The sequence below is a fragment of the Rissa tridactyla genome, chromosome 3 (genome assembly GCF_028500815.1).
Source record: "Rissa tridactyla isolate bRisTri1 chromosome 3, bRisTri1.patW.cur.20221130, whole genome shotgun sequence".
NCBI lineage: Eukaryota > Metazoa > Chordata > Aves > Charadriiformes > Laridae > Rissa > Rissa tridactyla.
In genome coordinates, this window is record NC_071468.1 from 66,830,920 (window position 1) to 66,851,367 (window position 20,448).

Here is a 20,448-nt window from a genome sequence, read left to right on the forward strand (position 1 = left end):
CTGTGACAGCCAAAGCCTGAATGTCCTTCAGTATCTTTATGCTCACAGTATGTCCTGCTCCACCCACTGACTTTTTCTATGTAGATACACAAAGCCCCTCCACCATACACCATGCAGAAAGGTCATCCCTAACACAGGTTAGGATAGCAAGATCCCAATATTCAGAGGAATGCAGAATACAAAAGACTAAAACCAGTTTTAGTAACTACTATAGTAAACTACTTAGTGCCACTATCCTGATGCCTTACAGGAGATGGCTAAGGTTTGGTCTGAACAACATAAGTGGATCAAGAACCTTTTGAAAAAAAGGCAGCCTTTCTTTTAATTTACAACTATACGTAAACCTAATTGCAAGTAAATCAGTCACATTATCATGGTGCTTATTCTTCACTAAAGATACCAACCTCAGAGATACCATGTAACTGAAATGAGAAATCAACCCACAACCCCAGACACAGCAGTGCACATGAACACTCATCTAGCACAACCTCTGGAAATTTCTAATGTGCAACCTGACATGGGAAACTGGATTCCTCCAGTATGCCACTGAGACATACTTTGGTGGCCGTGATTACAAGCCTAGCCAAAGTTGGTATGGTAACTGTATTGACAGTCTGGAAAGTATCATAGAAAACAGTACTTAAAGCTAACACATTTATGATACGTCTCACTAGGATACAAAACAAAAACGTCATACCAGTAGTCATAGCTCTCATCCCAGTTGTCAAAATGAACCAGAAAACGATTGTCCACCATGTCGGTTACCGTAGCAACACAAATGAAAGTCGGGTTCTTCTTGTCTACGGCTTCCAGCTTCATCCCCACTCGAAATCCCGATGGGATCACTGTCTACATAGAGGAAGACATTTAATTGAAGATAAATACCATAAATCCACAAATCTCCCCAGTGTCCACAATCAATATATTCATGTCATTTCTAAGTTTCCCAATTAGCTGCCCCAACAGAGTGGCAGCAGCCTAATTAGTTGACACGAGAGATGCTCAAATACAGAGACTCATGGTTTATGAAATAAAAAAGCCCTAAACATGCTGCTAAAATTAAATGTGTTGGTTTTAACTCTGTCTTAGACACTCTCTCTGAAAGACTGTGTTTGTTCCACAACATTATGGTGTGAGACACAGTACTAATAACAAGTCTTAAATTTTATTTAATATACCATTTCTGAATGTGCCAAATCAGATGTTTAAACAGGTTAGTAAAAAAATTAATGGATCAGAATTGCCGAGGTGAACTGGAGATTGTTACTGAATATGTTGTAGACGTTTTCATGTTAAATTTCAGGTCTCAAGTCTACAAGCACTGAAATATGCAGTGAGTCTCTACCACACACATGAGCATACTAGCAACATTCCATACCATTAGCAACAACTGAGTACTTACTGCATTTTGGTTTTCAAACAGTGATTTAGGAGCAGCTTGAGCCTTGCATGCCTTTAGGTATGAGGGCCAGCTGAATTCTTCTTCCTTATATCCTAAATGAGGGTCATAAAAGAAGGGCAAGAAATGACAGGCATGAGACATGAGGTGCATGCAGGTGATTTGATCATAATTGATTAATTATTTGTTCCATCCAGTTCTGAACTGTTTCTTACAATTTCAAAACCGAAAAGATTATGCACTGTTAACTACTTATTCCAATTTAATATAAACTACACTGGGAAAATTTACTTTAAAACTATGTATTAATTCTACCCCAATATGAACTCAATGAGTCTCTGAGGGAACACTGGTTTGGATTATTAGAAATTTTAGCAGGACACACCTTAAAGGAGCTTATAGAGTTCCAAAGAAAGTTGATAAAGCTTTTCTATTTTTATTTGGGCATCTGGTATTACAAAGAGGAATCATGTTCTTTATTTAGGGCTGGCTGAGCTTCCTTACCAAAATGTCAAATTTTCTTTACAATAACTGAGGAAAATACTCTGCTTTCTTGAGCTGCACATTATTAGTTTCTTATAGTTGACTAGGACTGACATTTGAACTATTCCTAATCTTCACCTGGGAGAACTAATAGTCATATAAATGGGCAAGAACTCAGGAGATTTCATCTCCGTTTCAACTTCACCTTCAAAACAAGCTGGGGAGCATTTCTTACAAAATCACTGCTCTGATCCTGATATCCAACTTTGCAGTCAAGAGACCTGAAGGTCCTCAAGGAGCAGAACATGTAGGGGCAGCCTAGAAACTAAAATCCGCAGTTCTACCAGATGGCAAAATATCAGTCTCAGTAAGATATCGGTTTTATACTACAATCTCCCTCCCTTAGAACAAATCTCTCTAAGCAGCACAGGCTCTCTGTCTCTCCCCAAGAAAACCACACGTTGCCACCTCTCTGCCTCACAGGTACCAACTAACTTCCATCTGGTGGTCAGACTGACTGACACACAACCAACAAGCTGGGGGCAAATGCTCTACAGCTGTTTTTCAGTCTGTGGCTTCTACTTCAGAAACAGCAAAGGGCCTACAGGCCCCAGAGCTCTTCCCACTATGCCAGTCAGCCTAATTAAAAAAACTCCCTCCCCCTACTACGTCCTCAGGCTATCACTAATACAGCGTGGGTGTAAAACAAACTCCCTAGGTTGTATCAAAAACAGTTGCTTACACCATCAGTGCCCCAGGACCCCTTATGCATTTACAGTGTAAAGCGTCCCCTGCACGGACTTTCTGCATTTTTAATTCTATGCATACAACATTTGGAAAGAAATCTAAAGTTGTGTTGATTGTTTGCCTCTTCTAGCTTTTTTGTGAAAAAATACAATTTATAATATATTAAATTGCATAAAATAATTCACAAGAGATCATTTGTACTTCTAATCTGTAAAACAACGTGAAAAGAAGCAAAGAGTCTCCTTCCTTCATTCTCCTGTTAAATAATAGTTATAGAAACATCGATTTTAGTTCATATGCTACAATCCAGTATAACAAGACCAAAACTACCACAAATTTCAGTGAGTGATTGCCTTTACTGAAATGGGTCACCTCTTGACTATTTGAAGTGCTACTCAAATATGCCACAGACAATACCTCTGCATAACCTTCTGAGAATCTCATATTTTCCAAGGAACCACAAGTAAACAATCCTTTAACTTCACCTTCTCCCCATACTGCTTTCTCATTTTTCATTTTAAATACTAGACAACATAAATTAACCTCCAAGTCCAAACAATGTGTTATGGTTTGAGAAACCCACAACAATTTATTGTTGTTTAGACAATTATTCTATCAACATATGACCCCTCCTCACCCGGGAAGGGGAACTGTGAAGAAACAAGGAAACCCGAGGGTTAAAGTAGAAACAGATTTAATAGAATAAGACTAAATAATTAACATTAATAGTACTAAAGAACCAGCATTAATACTGATACCAATATAAAACATACAAGGACTCTACTCAGCCAATGCTATCAGCAGAAGCTGTGCACTCCCAGCAGTGGACAGCAAATATCAGACACTGTGAGCGCCACGGCTTTGGGAGGAAGGGAAGGGCTCAGGAGTCTGGCACTGGGGCTTGGAGTTCTCAGGATGGCCGCCATCAAGGGAGAGAGTCAGCTTCGCAGCAAACTTTCCAATTTGTATTGAATGTGACGTTCATGGTAAGAAATTACCTTCACATATCCCCTTAACTTGTCTCCCTCAACACCGCTGATAGGCTCCATGACTTTCCTAAGTAAAAAGAACTATCCACTGCTGCAGTGTGGCGAAAAAAGCAAACACAAAAGAACAATCTTCCCACCAACTTAAAACTAGAAGAGAAACTGCAGAAACTTTTCATGAAAGTGACCCAGAGACAGACAGTAACTTTCCTCCAACAGCGATATTTCATTGTTACCAAAAACTTAAGCTTTCTAAACCAGGGATTTAAGATGGAAAAGATGAGAAACTTTCATCACAGATACAAAACTTACCAAGAAGCATGCTGTAATAACATCAGTAATTCTGCAACTGGGGACTACTCATTTGCTACATGTAACTTACTACTTCAGCGGAGGCCAGCCTTCTGAGAAATTCTGATTTATGTTCAAGAAATTGCTATTTCTGCACAGCCCGTTATGAGGAACTATGCCCAATGAAAACTCCCATACTGGAGCAGCAGCACAGAGCACTCCTACCCTGCAGCCAGAGTGGAGCTCGCGTAGCACCCGGAAGAGCAGCACATGATCCTTCACACTCCGCCAAGGCTCCGTTGCAGAAATACCATCCTCTCCCACACCGGCAGGCCCTCTGCCTGTACACTTTCAGTGGCTTTACTCTCACCTTCCACACCCCAACAGTTACATCCACAATTTTGTAATTCTCCGTAATGCATCCTCTTGACTCTGTACACTCATCATTTTGCAGCCTTGAGAAACCACGTTATCCTACCCTCACTGTGTATGTCAAAACACCACATTCATTTATTTTTCACGCATCTGTCTTCACGACTTGCTCCCTTCGTCCCCACATATTCCCTCCCCACCCCAAAAGGGAGCCCATTTATCCCTTTTTCATGGTACAGTTCAGTGCAGAGGCACTCTATCTGCCAAAATATGTGAGTTACATAAACTGAAACAGAATAATTAAGCAAGCAAATTACACATATTTCAACACGTGTATGCCATTTACATACGCTATGTATAAATTATGCTTTCAGGCTTGTAATCTTACGATTTTTTCTCCCTCCTTATCTGTTCATTCCTCTTTTTGTCTCTATTTCAAGCTTATTCTTTGTGGCAAGAGCACAACCTTTATTAGCCTGTGCCAACACACGTACAATAATGGTGATCAATATCTAGTAATGAAAATGTCCTAAAACATTCCACTAAAGGATTCTCAGCTGCCTGTGAGACCTCAGTTTAAGCATCCATGTCACCAGCACGTTGACATTTTACTTGCTGTAAGCGTTCATTTGGGGTTTAGGTTTGTTGCTTAACTTTCTTTCCTAATGCCTTATGAATTAATCTTACAGCTGATTTTGATTTCTTGTTTTCTCTGGATTGCCAATGAATATAAAAGGTAGGATTTCAACCTCAAGATTTTAGCAAGACTTAAAGTAGAGTTTAATTTGCCATGTTCAAACACTCTGACTAAATGAATAAAAAAGTTTCTGCCAAAAAAAATAATTGCAGTGTTACACAGTTAGTCTTGATCTCAGAGCTATGGAAAACACACACATTTCAAATCAAGCAATACCTTTAGGAGGATGAAGCTTGTGACCTGTTTTCTCACACCATCCCACAGGATGAATGTCTGAAGAATCAGCGTTCACCCAGAAATCGTAACAATCTGGGTATCCGTCAAAATGGAGTCGTATTCTGTAGCCACAAACCTAAAAGCAAGAATGTATAACATACAACACTATGTTTTAAGATGTTTGCCCTATGCATAACAGCTTCTATTCAGCATTACATATATTAATAGTGTGCTTTCAGTCAGCCTTTTACTTCTGCCCAAGCCTGCACTCGATGAATAAATTCATTTGATAAAAAGGAAAGAATAAAAAAGCAAAGCTATTCTCAATGTGAGTGCCTCCTCTTCTGGTGAAAAGAATTAACTAAAAGCTGGATATTGCCATTAGTGTTCAAAAACTTGAAAACTGTTCAACCCAATGTCAGAATAAAACAGAAACCATACAGAAGAGCATGAATACATCTGATACAATCATGGAGAAAGAGCAGATAATGATGCTCTCAAGCTACCCCGATTAATCAATATGCAAGAGAGCACTCAAGAATAACTACGTTCAACAGGCTCTCCAGAGAGATACTGAGAACTGTTGTTAAAAATGAAAAGTCAGTGAAGGCATCCTCCAGAACTTCATTATTCCATAAAGTAATAAGTTAACCACCAAGAGGAAGAGAAAAACAAGACAAACAATCTCTCTTTGTACAAAAGTTCTCCACATCTTCCCGAGTGACTAATGCCATAACTTTCCTGCAGTCATCAGTAAAAGTCTCTTGACATCAAGGTCACCCTGTTTTATATTTAATTTATACTGACAGAACTTTCAGTTTGCCATCTCAGAATTCTGTGGCAAGTCATCCTGGAGTGAAACATGACCCATCGCTTAGTGATGAGCACAAGGTACACAGGAAATACTCAACCACAGACACACCATTCACAAGAAAATGGAAGAGATATCCACAGAAATTAAGAGATCCAGACATGGGAAAATAAAAGCCTAGGCTGTAAAAATATAAACTGCAAAATTACAGCTGCTTAGAATAACAGTGATGCAGAGCATAGTACCTACCCTATTCCTGTTTACCCATTTTAATTCACAAAACAAAACCAAAAAAGGATCCTTGTTAAAACTACATAAAAACTAATGTAAGATACGTTTGAAAGACAAAAAAATGTCAATGAGAAATAGGTTCTCATTTGTGTTATTAAAAGCAAAGAAACTACTAATCAAAAAAATTATTTTATAAACTGCAGCAAAAAGACAAACTGAGTTTCTATGTTACACTAATTTGTAGAAGTTGCCAATACAGGCAATTTCTGAGGCCATGAGCCTGAAAAAGTTGTAGCACAATTGCAACACACTGTTAGCTATTTGTATCAGTGGAATGAGCAACTGTAAATACTATCAAACCTCTATAAAACCACTATTAATTAGTTGTCATGCTAATGCTTTTTCTAGTTATTTTTTCTTTAAAATACAAACTACGGGATTACAGAAAAAAACCACACATCATCCAACTATCATAATACATTTTCTCTAGCTGCATACATTAAATGTATATAAGCAGTCACCGCTGCATGGTACTGGGCCATGGACAGTCATACGTGGATAAATGTAGATAGTCATCACGTGTTTGTCACGCAGATTTAACACAGCGTCATTAATTTAAAAGCTATCTTCCTACATACAGCTTCTGTCTGCCTGCCAAGGAAGAGCACGCACTTTCAGCTGCTGCTGTTCCAGGTCAGTCTCTCCCATAATACCGCACGCAACCTCTACTTACCTCAGCCACCGTGAGAACACAGTATATCGACTGGTGCTCGGGATCCACGCCCTCCAGCTTCATCCCTACTTTGAATCCGTTTTTGTTGTATGGGAAAGATTGATACTGCAATGGAAAAGAACAGTTTCAGTTCTTCTGAAAGTACACCAGAGAGAGACGGAATATCTTTATAAGGAAAAGAACAATGATTATTTATTACTCATGCTTCTGAAACAACTAATAAATTGCTTTAAAATAAGTTTTGCATTTTTAAAAACATACTGTAGAAAAGGAGAAATGGATGGTTGTTTGAAAAACACGTTGATACTATAATGACTTAAAATTGAGAGTACTTAAAAAATTTATAAAGAATTAGCAAAAAACTTATCCAAGGGAAAGGCGATGGCATAATTTGCCCTCAACTTTTTTCACTAATTGTCAATAAAACATTTTAACAATGTAATTATTTTTTATTTTTCATCCTGTAGAGTGACACTGCGACCTGGTGGTCATCATTCCTATAACAATCACAACAATGATGTTCTGTTTTGCCTTTTAATTTCCACATCTCAGGCAATCTAAGATGAACTGCAAGGCAGAAATACAAAACATCGTTTACATATAGGGATGGCCTCTTTGATGCCATCTTCTCCTTTCTGTATTGGGTCTCAACTAGCTCATTTTCCAGGAATATTTTTGCATCACAGGAACATGACTACCCTTGTATCACATTACAATGAACCCAGAAGAATATCTTTCAAAAAAAAGAAAGTGAAAACAAGGTTTAGCAGAAAGGATGTTTTCAATCAGAAGACATCAGCGTCCCATGTATCATGCTCCTCGTCTTCTGTTAAGGAAGGAAGGAATTCAGCAGACACTAAGGTTAAATCGGAGGGAATATCAGAACAAAAATTAAATAAAACTGAAAAGCATTTTCATAAGTTACCAAATTCACAGCGAGACAGTTTTTATGTCCTAAATGGTTACAGACAAAACACAGGAGAAGCATCCTACATCCTCCCTCTTCCTTTTGTTTCAGTCTAAAAGCTACACATGCTCCCAGCACCTCTGCAGTCAGTGGAAAGAGAAGGTCATCCAGGAAGACACTCAGAGAGGTCTCACCTACTTGGAAGGAAGCGAAACATCTCTTTGGTGGCTTTGGCTGCAACTGATATAACTGAATAATAAACCCAGGAGAAAAAAAATGCAGTACATGGCACAAGAGCAGGAATATGCAGTCAAGAAGAAGGGAAGCCTGAATCAGCCTAAAGCGGCCAGCTAACAGATGTCTAACCATGGCTCTAAGTCCCTATCTAAAAATAGGTTAGATCATTTTGTAGACCTCAGTTAAGGGATCAGAGTATCTCACTGCAGTACACGCATTTGAAAAGTTATTTAATCCTAACGTCACCACACTTAACATTTTTGTTATCAATGAAAGTTTAATGAAGTTACACTATGCATAATTCTGGATACTTCCTCAAGAGGAATGTAAAAGCAGAGCTTTTTTTTTTTAAAATCAATAAACTAAATTTTAAAGACTTGCGGTTAATGCCATCTATATCATAAATACCTTACAGATAGAAAACTTCAGTGGAAAACTGAAATGCTAGAAATACTGACACATTGGCGACATTTACACAGTGGCCAAAAATATAACTGAGATTTTGCAAAACCAAGCACAAGTAAAATTACAAAGAAAGGAAACAATTAAAAACTCACAGATCTGTATATTCTTTCATTATTACAATAAATATTACCATACAAACAGTACAAAATTCTATAAGCAATACACTAAAAATTAGGCTATTATCACACAGGTATTTCCTGAAATTGAAGACCTGAATTATTCACTATTCTTTCCATTGTCAAATCTAAAACTTCTAAGGCAACACAATCTTTAGTTTGGTTTCTGTTACAGCAAAATAACAGGCAACTTTTACAAGACTAATAACTTTAATACTACTTAACAGATTTCAATTTTGTGCATTATTCCTAATACATCACCTAAGGTAAAGATATGAAAAACTTAGTAATCACGTATTATTTTTACAACAAACATTTAAAGATAATTTCTTAAGGAGAGATACAGGAACAAAATATGAGGGAAGGTAAAAGGAGCCAGCAAACGAGCAGATGGCAGAGTGAGAATTAGAAATGTTTGGTGCAAGAACATACACAAAACCTCAACGATTACATCAGGGGAGCTGGATATTGAAAAATACAGCATTCAAGGGTCAATAATTTTGTTTTACTGGAGCAATAACAGCTTGTCCATCACAGCCTAGAAATACCTCGAAGATTTAAGCAGTGCCAAGGACTCTCCATTATCCTGACCATTCCTAACTAAGGGTACAAAAAAACACCATGAAAAATACTGCTTCTGAACCGGAAAAGTAAGAGAAAAAAGAGTAATTCTCACAATCCAAATCGAAATTAAGGATTCAAAATCACTGGTGACATTTTGTGGTTTTTTTTTTAACCTTACTGTTCCTGTGGCTTGCTTGTCCATCTGTAAAATGAAGAAATACTACCTGGCCACTTCTGAGTGCTATTAAGAATTCTGCCTCCACTACAGGCTTTAAATGTTGCACACTAAATAAAACCCTACAGTTACCCAGGGGCTAAAGACTTTAAAAAGAAAATATTAAATAAGATGCACTGAATGAGAAACGTACACTGTGAAGAGAAATAAAGGAAACAGTATCATCCTGTAACTCCAGACTACCACCATGTGCAGTGCCCAGAAAGGCTGGTATAAGCCTGTGTGCTGCAAGAGCATTTATAATGGAACCTGAGACAGGCAGAGCAATGCTCTGTAAATCTACCTTCCAGATAGAAGTAATACTTAACCAGATTTTTTTTCTTGTCGATTTTTCAATGAGTGTATAGCACAGGGGAATGTAACCAAGGACAGTCAGGTAACTGTTGTTCTTGCACCTACAGATCTATGGATTCTCTACATTGCAATCCTAGTTCTTTTTTCTAGAGGGAATGGGTTAAAACTAGAGATGGGACGATTCGGACTGGACGTTAGGAAGAAGTTCTTCACCATGAGGGTGGTGAGACACTGGAACAGGTTGCCCAGAGAGGTGGTGGAAGCCCCATCCCTGGAAGTGATCAAGGCCAGGCTGGAGGGGGCTCCGAGCAACCTGATCTAGCGGGAGATGTCCCTGCCCACAGCAGGAGGGTTGGAACTAGATGATCTTTAAGGTCCCTTCCAACCCTAAAAATTCTATGATTCTATGATTCTTTACTTTTATACCTCAGTAATGTCTAAAAGCACCACTTAAAGGTCAGCATCACCCGCACACGTAAACTGAAAAGCTAATCCCTGCACAAGAGATTTAATAGTTGAAGTATAAAGCAAAGAGAAAGAAATGGATGCAAGAAACAGACTACAAGAAAAAAATTATAAAAAATAATATCGGCTATACATAGCAGAAGTACAGCAGCTGAGACATGTTCACATGTTTTGCCAGGTTTTGCAAGAGAAGAGAACAATGTGGAAGCTTTGTGGATTTGCATACAGAGCTCTCTTCCAAGCAAGAGAGACAGCACTAGAGAAAGCACTGAAATGACAAATGACAAAGACTGCCATAGCAGGCAAAGGACAAGCAGGAGATGATGATGCGACATCTGATCAGACGACAGGCAAATGACAAAGACTGCCATAGCAGGCAAAGGACAAGCAAGAGATGATGATGTGACATCCAATCAGATGACAAGCAAAATGGGTACAAGCCAAACTAGTATCTGATGTAGTAAAACAATATGTCAGCAGGAGCTGCAAAAAGACAGGTAATGTAATCAAAGCAACAAGCCAAAAGATGACCTTTGTACCACCTATCTAAAGATATTTAAAGAGAATGATATGGCATGAAAAAATGAGGGTACGTATCAGATTTTTAGCTTCAGAGATTAGAAGGAAAGGCTAGAACTTGCAAATTCTAGAAAAGCATCTGTTTTCTGTAGTCTCAGTTGACAGAATTCATCTACAATTACATAATTCTTTGAAAAAGCAGAGAAAGATAACTAATTTCACATGTTCTGACTATCTTGACGATTACTGATGGATAGCATTATTTTAATCAGGTAGATTTTCCACCAGAGAGGTGTAAAATCTTCAAGTTACTTTTTCCTAAAAATCTCATGATCTTAGGTGGTTGCCTGATTTCAAGTTCAGAAGGTCATACCTCTTTAAAAAGCTTTGTAGGCACTGCAACAGCCTTTTCTTCCTCGAGATAGGATGCCCAACACCACACTTGCCTTCCTTTAGATGGTACAGCTGTAAAGAAGCACACAATAGCAAAAGAATTCTGTAACTGTTAACTTCTCAAGAAATATAAAACCCAACACTTTGAAGTTTACAATATACCTATCTCAAATCTACTTTTTATTAAATGCATTCATGGTGTTTCTCAAGGCTTATTTCAGGAAAAGAAGTAGTTCTGTAGGTTTAACAGCTCCAGGAACATGAAGGTTCCTGGTTTGTATAGAAAGGTTTCCAGCAGTTCGTATCTTGATTAGTAACAAGAAAAAGCTCTTTCAGGTGACAAGAACGACTTACGAAGTCTTGCACCCTCTCCCTTTTCCCTTATTGCTTGTAAGAAGCATTAAGATATACATTTGCAGATGCGTAAAAATGATCAGTTCAAATCACGAAGTACCTCAAAATCTTAAATATTTTTTTCCCCAAGAATTTCTGTTCCTGGAAAGCCTTTTCAACTGGATAACTGTGATTTTAAAAAAAAAAAAAAGTCATGAGTGCTGAAATACTTCATTCTTTGACAGTATTCAAAATGTTTCTAACCTACTCCATCAGTTTGTAGTTTGATGGTTTTGGGTGGAGATGCAGTGATTTAACAGTAATTTCTCCAAGCCATCAGAACTGTCACCAGTGCTTTTTTCATGTCATTAGAATATGACAGAACCCTCCAGTTTCAGGTTTGCTCATATAGTACGAATACATGCATACACTTGCATAGTAATTGTAATATTGGCTACAGTCCATCTTAATATTGGCTACAGTCACATCAGTGAGTAACAGTTTTTAGGCCTTGAAAATGAGGCACTAACTGCACTAGAAAAAGCCAGGAACTTCAAAAACAGATGGCTTGTGGGGCTGGCCACATATGTATCTACTTTCATACACCTCCACTGTGCTCTACTGATCTTCACCTAAAATGCCTCCTCTGCACAAGCAGCTTAGCGTTTCAGACCATAAGCTTGTGCTGCCAGAAGGATTCCTCACACTCTACAGCATGATTCTGGCCTGACCCTGACTGTGGGCTACTCGCAAGAGACAGAAGTCCCTTAAGTAACAGTCTGGCTAAGCATTGCTATGATTAAAACATGAACCATAACAATAATGATGACAAACTCTCCTGAAGAAAGCTGATAATGTAACCAAAAGATAACACATTTCAGAATCACAGCAATCGCTCAAAACTATTAAAGCACATTCATTTTATTTGTGATTTATCCAGTTTTTATCTATTCCATTTAAGAGATGTGTCACTCAGTACCATATGCTTGGTTCTGAATATAAATTGGTCTTTTACATTAAGTCTCTTGTGCTGAACTGACATTTTCCCCAAACAAAACAAAAAAAAAAACCAGAAGAAATCGGTACAGATCTTTCCGTCAATGGACAGCAGTGATTTCCATAGAGCATCAGCTTTGTGCTTGTATCTCACACGCTTCTTATCACCTCAGCTTTGGAAACAACTGTTGAAATAATATTTATATTTCAGGAGCAATTCTATCTCAGGAGGGGGATCTTCCATAACTTTTATGTGTTGCATCTTTAATCAGTATTTCATCTGCTTCGTGTGCAGCAGAGCTACTTGGAGCTCTGTGCTGATTAGTGGCCTAGCAACTTCCGCTAATGGCTCCCATTCTACCAGAAACACCTTGGAGGGTGAGATGCGGGTTTGTGCTTGGTGTACCACTGAGGTATAATAGCTGCTGATTCTCCGATTCTTCCTAAAAGTATCTACCATACAAATAGCTTGAAAAAACAGTACTCATTTAAAATATGTTTTATTATGCTGCTCGATGCTGTGTCTGTCCCTTTGGACTGATCACAGCAATTATTCCTAAACAGTTCCACAAATGTGTTTATTTCCAGCACATACCGTAGATACAGAACAGATCCCCAAGGAAACAAAAGTAAACTTTCACTTCTGCTTAATGCGTGTCTTTCAACATGTGGGAACTCAATGGGCCTGATTCCCTTCAATACCGGCACTCTTTAGAGAGATGAAAAAAACAGCTAAAACGCGCACCAATTACATTTACACTCACTATATCCTCCTCCACACTGACAGAGGTATATAAACTGTAGAAGGTAATCCATCTCATACTGATGGGTTTTATTCCCAGTTTTCACTTGGCTCTCTCAGTTCTTCAAGCCTTAAAACTTAATTACTATAAATAACACCGGCACTCTCTTTTTACAGAACTGACAAAAACGTATTCGATAAGGAATACAAATTCAGTGAAACAATGCTGGCAATTCACACTAAGAGATGGGTATCACCTAAAGAATTGATAGTTGAGATTTTTGTTCCATAAACTAACTTACTTTGTTTCAAAACCGTTATTTCCCCTTTTCTTTTTCTCCTGGTTCTCTGTGAGACTCTCAAGATCCTTCCTTCAGGTTTGTCCTCCTAAATTAAAGAGTACAATAATCTCATTAGTTCAGAAGTCTAATACAGTAAAAACAGGAGACACCCAAGGTTTAACAGTGACTTCATTTAAATGGCTACTGACCTAACTCTCCACTATCTCAAACAAACCTGTGGATGTCTAATGAAAACAAAGCTAGCCATCAGTGACAAATCACAGCAGAGTGAAAATGACAGACAGAAGGACTCTCAACAGCCAGCGCTCAGCCAGCCAGCCTTGTCTAAACCGGATCACAAAGCCTTCAGCAGGCCTGGCTGAGCCAGGGATAAACAGCAGTATCTTTTGATACATTCATGCTTCCAAAACAATTTAAAGGAAAACCTCTCACAGCTTTAGTCTGTTTTTTACAAGTGTACAATTGCTTTACTAAATACAAAAGGGCACTGATCCTTTCTATTTATTTCATTGTTTGTGTGTTAACAGTTTTGCTAGCACGTGAACAGATGAACGAAGTACTCATTTGGGAGGGCAGATGCATGGAGGCAATGAAGGTGTCCCCTGACTTCTGCCTAAGATACTGCTGTACAGAGAGCTACAAATTCCCTTCTGACAGCTCTAGCGTCTTCAGCCTTTTGACAATTAGGCAGTTGGCAGTGCTCTCCCGTTCTCCCTCAAAACTGTGCTCCTCCCAGCAGTGCCACAGATACTGAGAGCAAAATAAAAGTTACAGGTAAATGAACATGATGGGAAGGTACTGGCATAAGTTTATTCTAAAATGAAGAATAAATCCAAAAGGAAAAAAAAAAAACAAAAGGTGCTCCAAAGCGTATTACACTACCACACAAAACAAAACCACATCTTTAGCTATGATTTTCTAAGGCAAATTACATGGAAAAAATCAAACGTATTCTCTTCTTAACTGTAATGTAGCTTTCTTTGTAAATAAATTATTGGTCTATAGTCATTTATTCATGTGCAGAGTGACAGAGTAACAGGTGTTGGGAAATATGTCCTCCTATTTTTCTAGGCTGAAGGCACAGCAAGTCTAGGTTAGTATCGTATTTCCTTTAAATTCTTTTTGTTCCGTTCTCAAAAAAGGAGGGAAAAGAGATAAAAAACAGCCCCTACCAGTTCATCGGCAATAGTTACATATTATTGGCATAATTAAATTGGCAAGTGAACCAACTACTTATTGTGGCTCTGACAGAGTGATGCTGTCACTTCTCTTTGTAGACTGATGAAGTTACTGACATCGTAATATAAGGCAAAACTCCCACCGAGATACTTGCAGGAATGCGTTTATGATGCATACTAACAGTTTCATCGGTATTCTCTTTCTTCTCCCCATTGTCCCTGGACTCTTCTTTGAGAGGTAACTTTGCTTTTCTTTTCCGAATGCCTTTGGAATCATCTTCCCCATTGCATTCCATGCTGGGCTTTTCTTCCTTTGGTTCTCTATTGCAGGAGTAACACAATGACACAAAGCCAAAATTCTTTCACTTCTCATATTCATAAAACAAGTAAAAAGTGAGTAAACCTGAAGGTCAAGTGTTTGTAGGTCCTAGGGCATTATACTAAATATAATCTTAGAACTACTACTGCAAATTACATCTGCCAAAAGAATTAATCAGAAATACACACAATAGCAACTGTAAAAGGAAAGCTGCCAGCTAATGCTGAACAAGTTCTGCATGTCTTAAACAGTGTGTCTTTTCCCGTGCACCATCAAGTGTCACGGAGAAGCAAACTGTGAAACGTTTAGGACCACAGGGCAGTTTACAGAAAGGAAGGCAATGTTAAGACTGACAAATCCAATTGGAGAAAGCTGGTATGTGACTGTACAAATTGCTAAACAAGCAATCAGAACAGACAAATTTTAGCTAAAAATTAAGGAAAAACGCACAAAATCACAGATGTTAAAAACTGCCGTAATGCAGTAATAGGCAATACAGAATGGACATACCAACACAAACCTTCTTTTATGATGAGATGAACTGCACTAGCTGAAAGAAAAGGAACTGAGAAACTGCAGTATGCTCATGTTTTCACTCACTGTCAGCCATAACACAGCTCTTGCACTTAATTATAATTAGCTTACCACACCAACCATCTCATTACCCATTATCTCAATTCCAATGATTATGAAACAGGGTGGGAGTCTGACACCAATTCATGCATCCCATAGACTGTTTTACCGCTTGCAACTGACAGCAGAACACAGCGTGCTCTGAGCAAAAAAGATCGCTTTCAGCAACAGCATTAGACAAACGCAAATGTTGTTAGTGCATTTACATGAAAAATGGTGAAAGAACAGTGAAGAACTGATGGACACTCACCAAAACATGACTGCTTAATATCTCCCTTTGTCCCACCATTAACATTTTATCCCACCACTTTTATCTCATGCTGCATTTATGCCAAATTCTTTGTTTCTATGCTTTATAACAGCACCTACTTGTTTTTTACTTGCTGGGCACATTTCTGGCTGCAAAATTTCCCTTCAGGAACAAATTCTTCTATGGTACCATAGCGATAACAGTTTTCACAGAAAACAAGTCCATCCATTTTTGCAGTTTCCTTCAACCTTGTGGAGATCCCTGTCTTTTCTGAAAAGGCTGAACAATGAAAAAAGTAACTTCAGTTAGGTATAGGCAATACATTTCCAACCATCCTTAGAAGGCTTTGTCAAGCAAACAGAAACATGGAAGTCACACCACTCTTGTTAGAATGAAGAACTGGGAGTTAGTGTCTGTATGGGGCCCTCACTCCTGACAAGCAAGCTGGGTTTTCATATTGCAACACTAGAGAGAAGAATCCACCAATTTCATGCTTCTGTCATCAGTGGCACATCAACACTGCTCGATGTGACTACTCGTGGAAGGAGTGAGTTTTCTAACAGGCACCACGTTGACTGCCCACAGAGTCATCACTGCATGGAGTCCCTCACCTCATCCCCTGCTGATGTGCCTCATTTTTCACCCATACGTAGGGTCATTTGGGAAGAAGGTTTGGGGGGGACTTATCTTTAATAGGTGAACTTCTTTCTGGAAGTAAATCACCGACTACATTTTACAGTCTCTCCCAGCAGTAGCTATTGCTCAACCCGCCTGAAGTCTACCAGAAGTAAAAAATCACTAATTTGTAATAAAGAAATTTTCAAATACTAAGTTACTCGCTCATCCTAAGCTACAATTTCCCCTCAAGAGGCATGTAGCCTAGGAGAAGATGCCACTTCTTTCACTCACAGGCAGGTATGAAACACTATCAAGTCCTCCAGCTTCTACAGCAGGTCATTGACTTTGCACCCCTCCAAAAGGCAAATTTCAAGTCACAAAGTTCTTTTGCTTGAGCACTGTACTGTCTTTGAAAGCAGAGTCAAATGAGCTCTTGTGTGCAGACTATCTCCACTAGAAGAATATATAATTTATGTGCTATATTTACACTCCAGCATCATTAGTGGTTCAGAACAACTATTTCCTCTTACAATGGAAAATGTTAGCAATATTTTTATCTTTAGGGAGCACTAAATTAATCAAGGACAGTATAAGGTAGTAATAGTATGCTTACTTAGTACGTTTATGTGTCCACAAACACACCTTAATTCAGTAGCAACATTTTTTTTTTAGGTTTACCAGACCATAGGGGATGAAGTTGTACGCTTTACTGTAGATAACTGTCATCTCTCAGTCTAAGGAGAGAACCTGCTGTGCTACTACGCTATCACACTGTTCTCATCACAATTTCAGTCTTGAATAACTATCATTGCCTTGGAGACAGACCTACGGAACAGAGTAGCTGTGGTCTGAAGCTTCAGACCTCACAGCTGAGGCCCAAACTGCTCTCCCACTGGTGTAGATGTTTCACCTATTCATAAAAGTCACATGACAATCAAGACTTAATGGTGGGAGAGTAGCAAAGGAAAAATTTCATTGACTTTCCTTATTGGACTTATATTGATGATTATTAAACCAAAAAATTAAACTCTGCTTTTCAAAGGAGTTACGCAATGCATTTTTAAAAGAAAATTGATAAAAGATAACACCAACAAGGAAAAAAACACTAGGTAATTGTAAGTAATCGCAAATCCAGTTATGATATTCTCTTTCACACTAGTCTGTCATTGCTGGAGTCAGCGTATCAGAATTTTCAGGATTTATGACCACGTAAACCGACTTCCCTTGAACAAAAAAGGTGTTTCCTTCCATCAGTATTTTAAATCCAGGAAAAACCTTATTTGGTAGACAGATACCAGAACTATTAGAATTTTATCATTCCAGATAAACATAAATGGCTGCTACACACTAATTTCAATACTGTAAAAAAGCACCGTCAGCAGGAGCAAGGCAGCAGTGCAGACGTACACTGACATCGGCGGTAGCAGCTGAGCAGCAGGCAGCACCATGTGAAGGCAGTTTACAGTGCGTGGTACTTTGGTCACAAACGAACTCTAGGCAGTTGGTGAAGTTTGTGGGCAGTCTGGAGAACCAGCTCAACAAAAATAACATCTAAAAAACTCTCAAGAATTTAAAGTGAGAATTTGACTATTTTGCAAATTAAATAGAGGGAAAATACTGATTCTAAACTTAGAAAAAATTACTGTAAGAAAAAAATGTGGCTGTAATTGAACTTCATGTGTTTAACAGTGGAATTATTTCTTTTTAACTTAAAATGCCTTTAGTTTCATACTTACGCGCATACCAAGAAATAGGTAGCATCGTCAGAGATACTCTGTGCATTAAAGCAAATAAGTTTGGGTTTTTTTTTTAATTTTGGGGGGCAACCTTTTAGAAAAACTGATATATTAAACAAAATACAGTCTACCACAGAAAACGTTTACTGCCTCTTAACTGACCTTCTTGAGCAGTTGGAACCATCCAGGTTGTGGTAGCAGTTGCCTTTTTAACACTTTCCATCTCAGTTTCATCCGTAATCACTTCCAGGGCCCCAAATTCATTCACTCTAAACTGTAAGACAAAACAAATGGCGTAGAATATAGTAAAAAAAATTGTTCTCTTATCAAGTCTTCTTCTGTTGACCAAGATAGTTTTTACATGGTGTCCTTACCATATTATTTAATTTCTATGAGTTTCTGCTTATCTCCAAGGAATTGGAAACAAACCTTTCTTGTTTCTTTCAAGCAAAATGAAACCTCATTTTGTTATTAAAAAATATTAATTTCCAATAGATATTGATAAAGATGCCTCCACACGCAGATCTATATCTAACTTACACACAAGAATCAAAAAAAACAGTAACAGAAATTCGTGGGAAAATCTCCTAACCATACACTTTTCATTGCCAGCAAAATAATGCACTCCAGTCACTGAGTATTTTTGTCAACGAAAAGGGAACTAAACGTCAAATACAAATGCTTCACAGAGTACAGAAATTTCAGCATCCTCTGAAAACATAGTACTTCTCCGCTGTAAAGTGCACATAAACAAACATCTCAAGGCAGTTTATGAGCTGTTTAATTACACGCTGAACGTGGTATTACTGTCAGCCAGAAGCAAGGCTCAACAATACCCCACATGCTGTGCTTACACAGGAGCACCGGGAGTTATATCCATCCTGCTGCCAGCAGAAACGCATCTTCCAAATGCCGTAACGATTACAGCGCTACCAGATGAAAATAAACTTCAGCTTCCCAGACTACTTGGTTTGCAGGCCTGGCTGGTTACACGGGTTGAACTGAAGGCAGCGTTTTGTCCGTCTGAAACAGTAAAGGGGCGTAACTCTCTGAGCTTTGCCACAGAGGGCAGGTCTCTAGCAGCAAGGTGTTCTCACCAACGGAGATCAACAGGAAAAATTACGCCTGAGAGAGTCTTTCAAAGCTCCCCAGCACCCACCTGCGAGAATACTCCTTCAGGGCAGCAGCATGAAGCCTATTTCTGTTTCTCTGGTCAGGCAACTCTACCTTGGGAAAATGGGAAGGGGAACAATTGCAACTGATCTTCTCTGTGCCTCTGGAGGCTGCAGGATGAATCACTCCCACTCACTTTGGACCCTGCCATGGTACAGTACTGAAAATAAGCCATTCTGACTGAAAGCAAAGGTGAGCCTCATGACATACATACCAGAACAGTGTGCTTTCGCTAATACAGTCCTTCCAGCCCCAGCAGCTGCAAAGAGCCAGAAGGTCCTAAGGAACGCAGGCAGCTCAGGGGGAAGGAGAGGAAGAAGAGGAGGACCTCACAGTCCCATGACTTCTGGAGCCAAGATTTTTACTTGCCATCAGCTACGCTCACAACAGATAACCCAAGTGTGAAAAAAGTGTCAATAAGTCCATCTGGACTGAAAGACCACGAGTTCAGTTTTGAAAGGTGCCCAGATGCAGTAACACCACATACTCATACTCCAGTTTGTGGGCAGATATTCACACTGTTCCCCCCAAAGAAAAGCAGTGGAGTTACCATTCAGAAGAGGATCCTTGTGTCTTACCCAGCCTGGCTCCTATTTTGGCTAAGCTCATTTTTGCTGTTGGTGCTTTGCTGTCTCTGCAGTAGGTGGATGCCAGAGGGAAAGCCTTTTCTTGCTTCCAAGAGCTCTAACTCTGCAGCAGCTGGCTCAGCAAGGGGGCTGTGAGGCCACAACACAGTGGCCCACCAACCCACAGGTCACAGGGAGGTTACTCACCAGCTTCTGGAAACACTCTCTGCACCCTCATACAATGCCAGCCAGAACATCCGTACACCGAAGGTTATTTCTGAAGGTATATCCCAATTAATACCTGGGATATTCCTGCATCATCCAACCGACGTTCAGCCCCAACACTATACATAGGTTCCTCCTCCACTGGGGCCTCCTGTGGTATGCAAGGACGTCACCCTTGCTAGTGGAGTGACCCACCAGCCCTTCTGCCTTCAGCAG

General features: G+C 39.1%; 1 protein-coding gene across 3 annotated transcripts in view; it reads right to left on the bottom strand.

Annotated features, from left to right (window-relative positions):
* L3MBTL3 (L3MBTL histone methyl-lysine binding protein 3) overlaps window positions 1–20,448 on the bottom strand; it is an 81,372-nt gene that overhangs the window by 39,963 nt on the left and 20,961 nt on the right. For all 3 annotated transcript variants that reach the window (XM_054196168.1, XM_054196166.1, XM_054196169.1), the window contains exons 3-11: window positions 18,431–18,542; window positions 16,034–16,193; window positions 14,895–15,033; window positions 13,535–13,619; window positions 11,142–11,233; window positions 6,967–7,071; window positions 5,192–5,327; window positions 1,403–1,494; window positions 698–849 (exon numbers count right to left, since the gene is read on the bottom strand). In XM_054196168.1, the coding sequence (XP_054052143.1) occupies window positions 698–849; window positions 1,403–1,494; window positions 5,192–5,327; window positions 6,967–7,071; window positions 11,142–11,233; window positions 13,535–13,619; window positions 14,895–15,033; window positions 16,034–16,193; window positions 18,431–18,542 (1,073 nt within the window). The remainder of the gene's footprint in view (window positions 1–697; window positions 850–1,402; window positions 1,495–5,191; window positions 5,328–6,966; window positions 7,072–11,141; window positions 11,234–13,534; window positions 13,620–14,894; window positions 15,034–16,033; window positions 16,194–18,430; window positions 18,543–20,448) is intronic.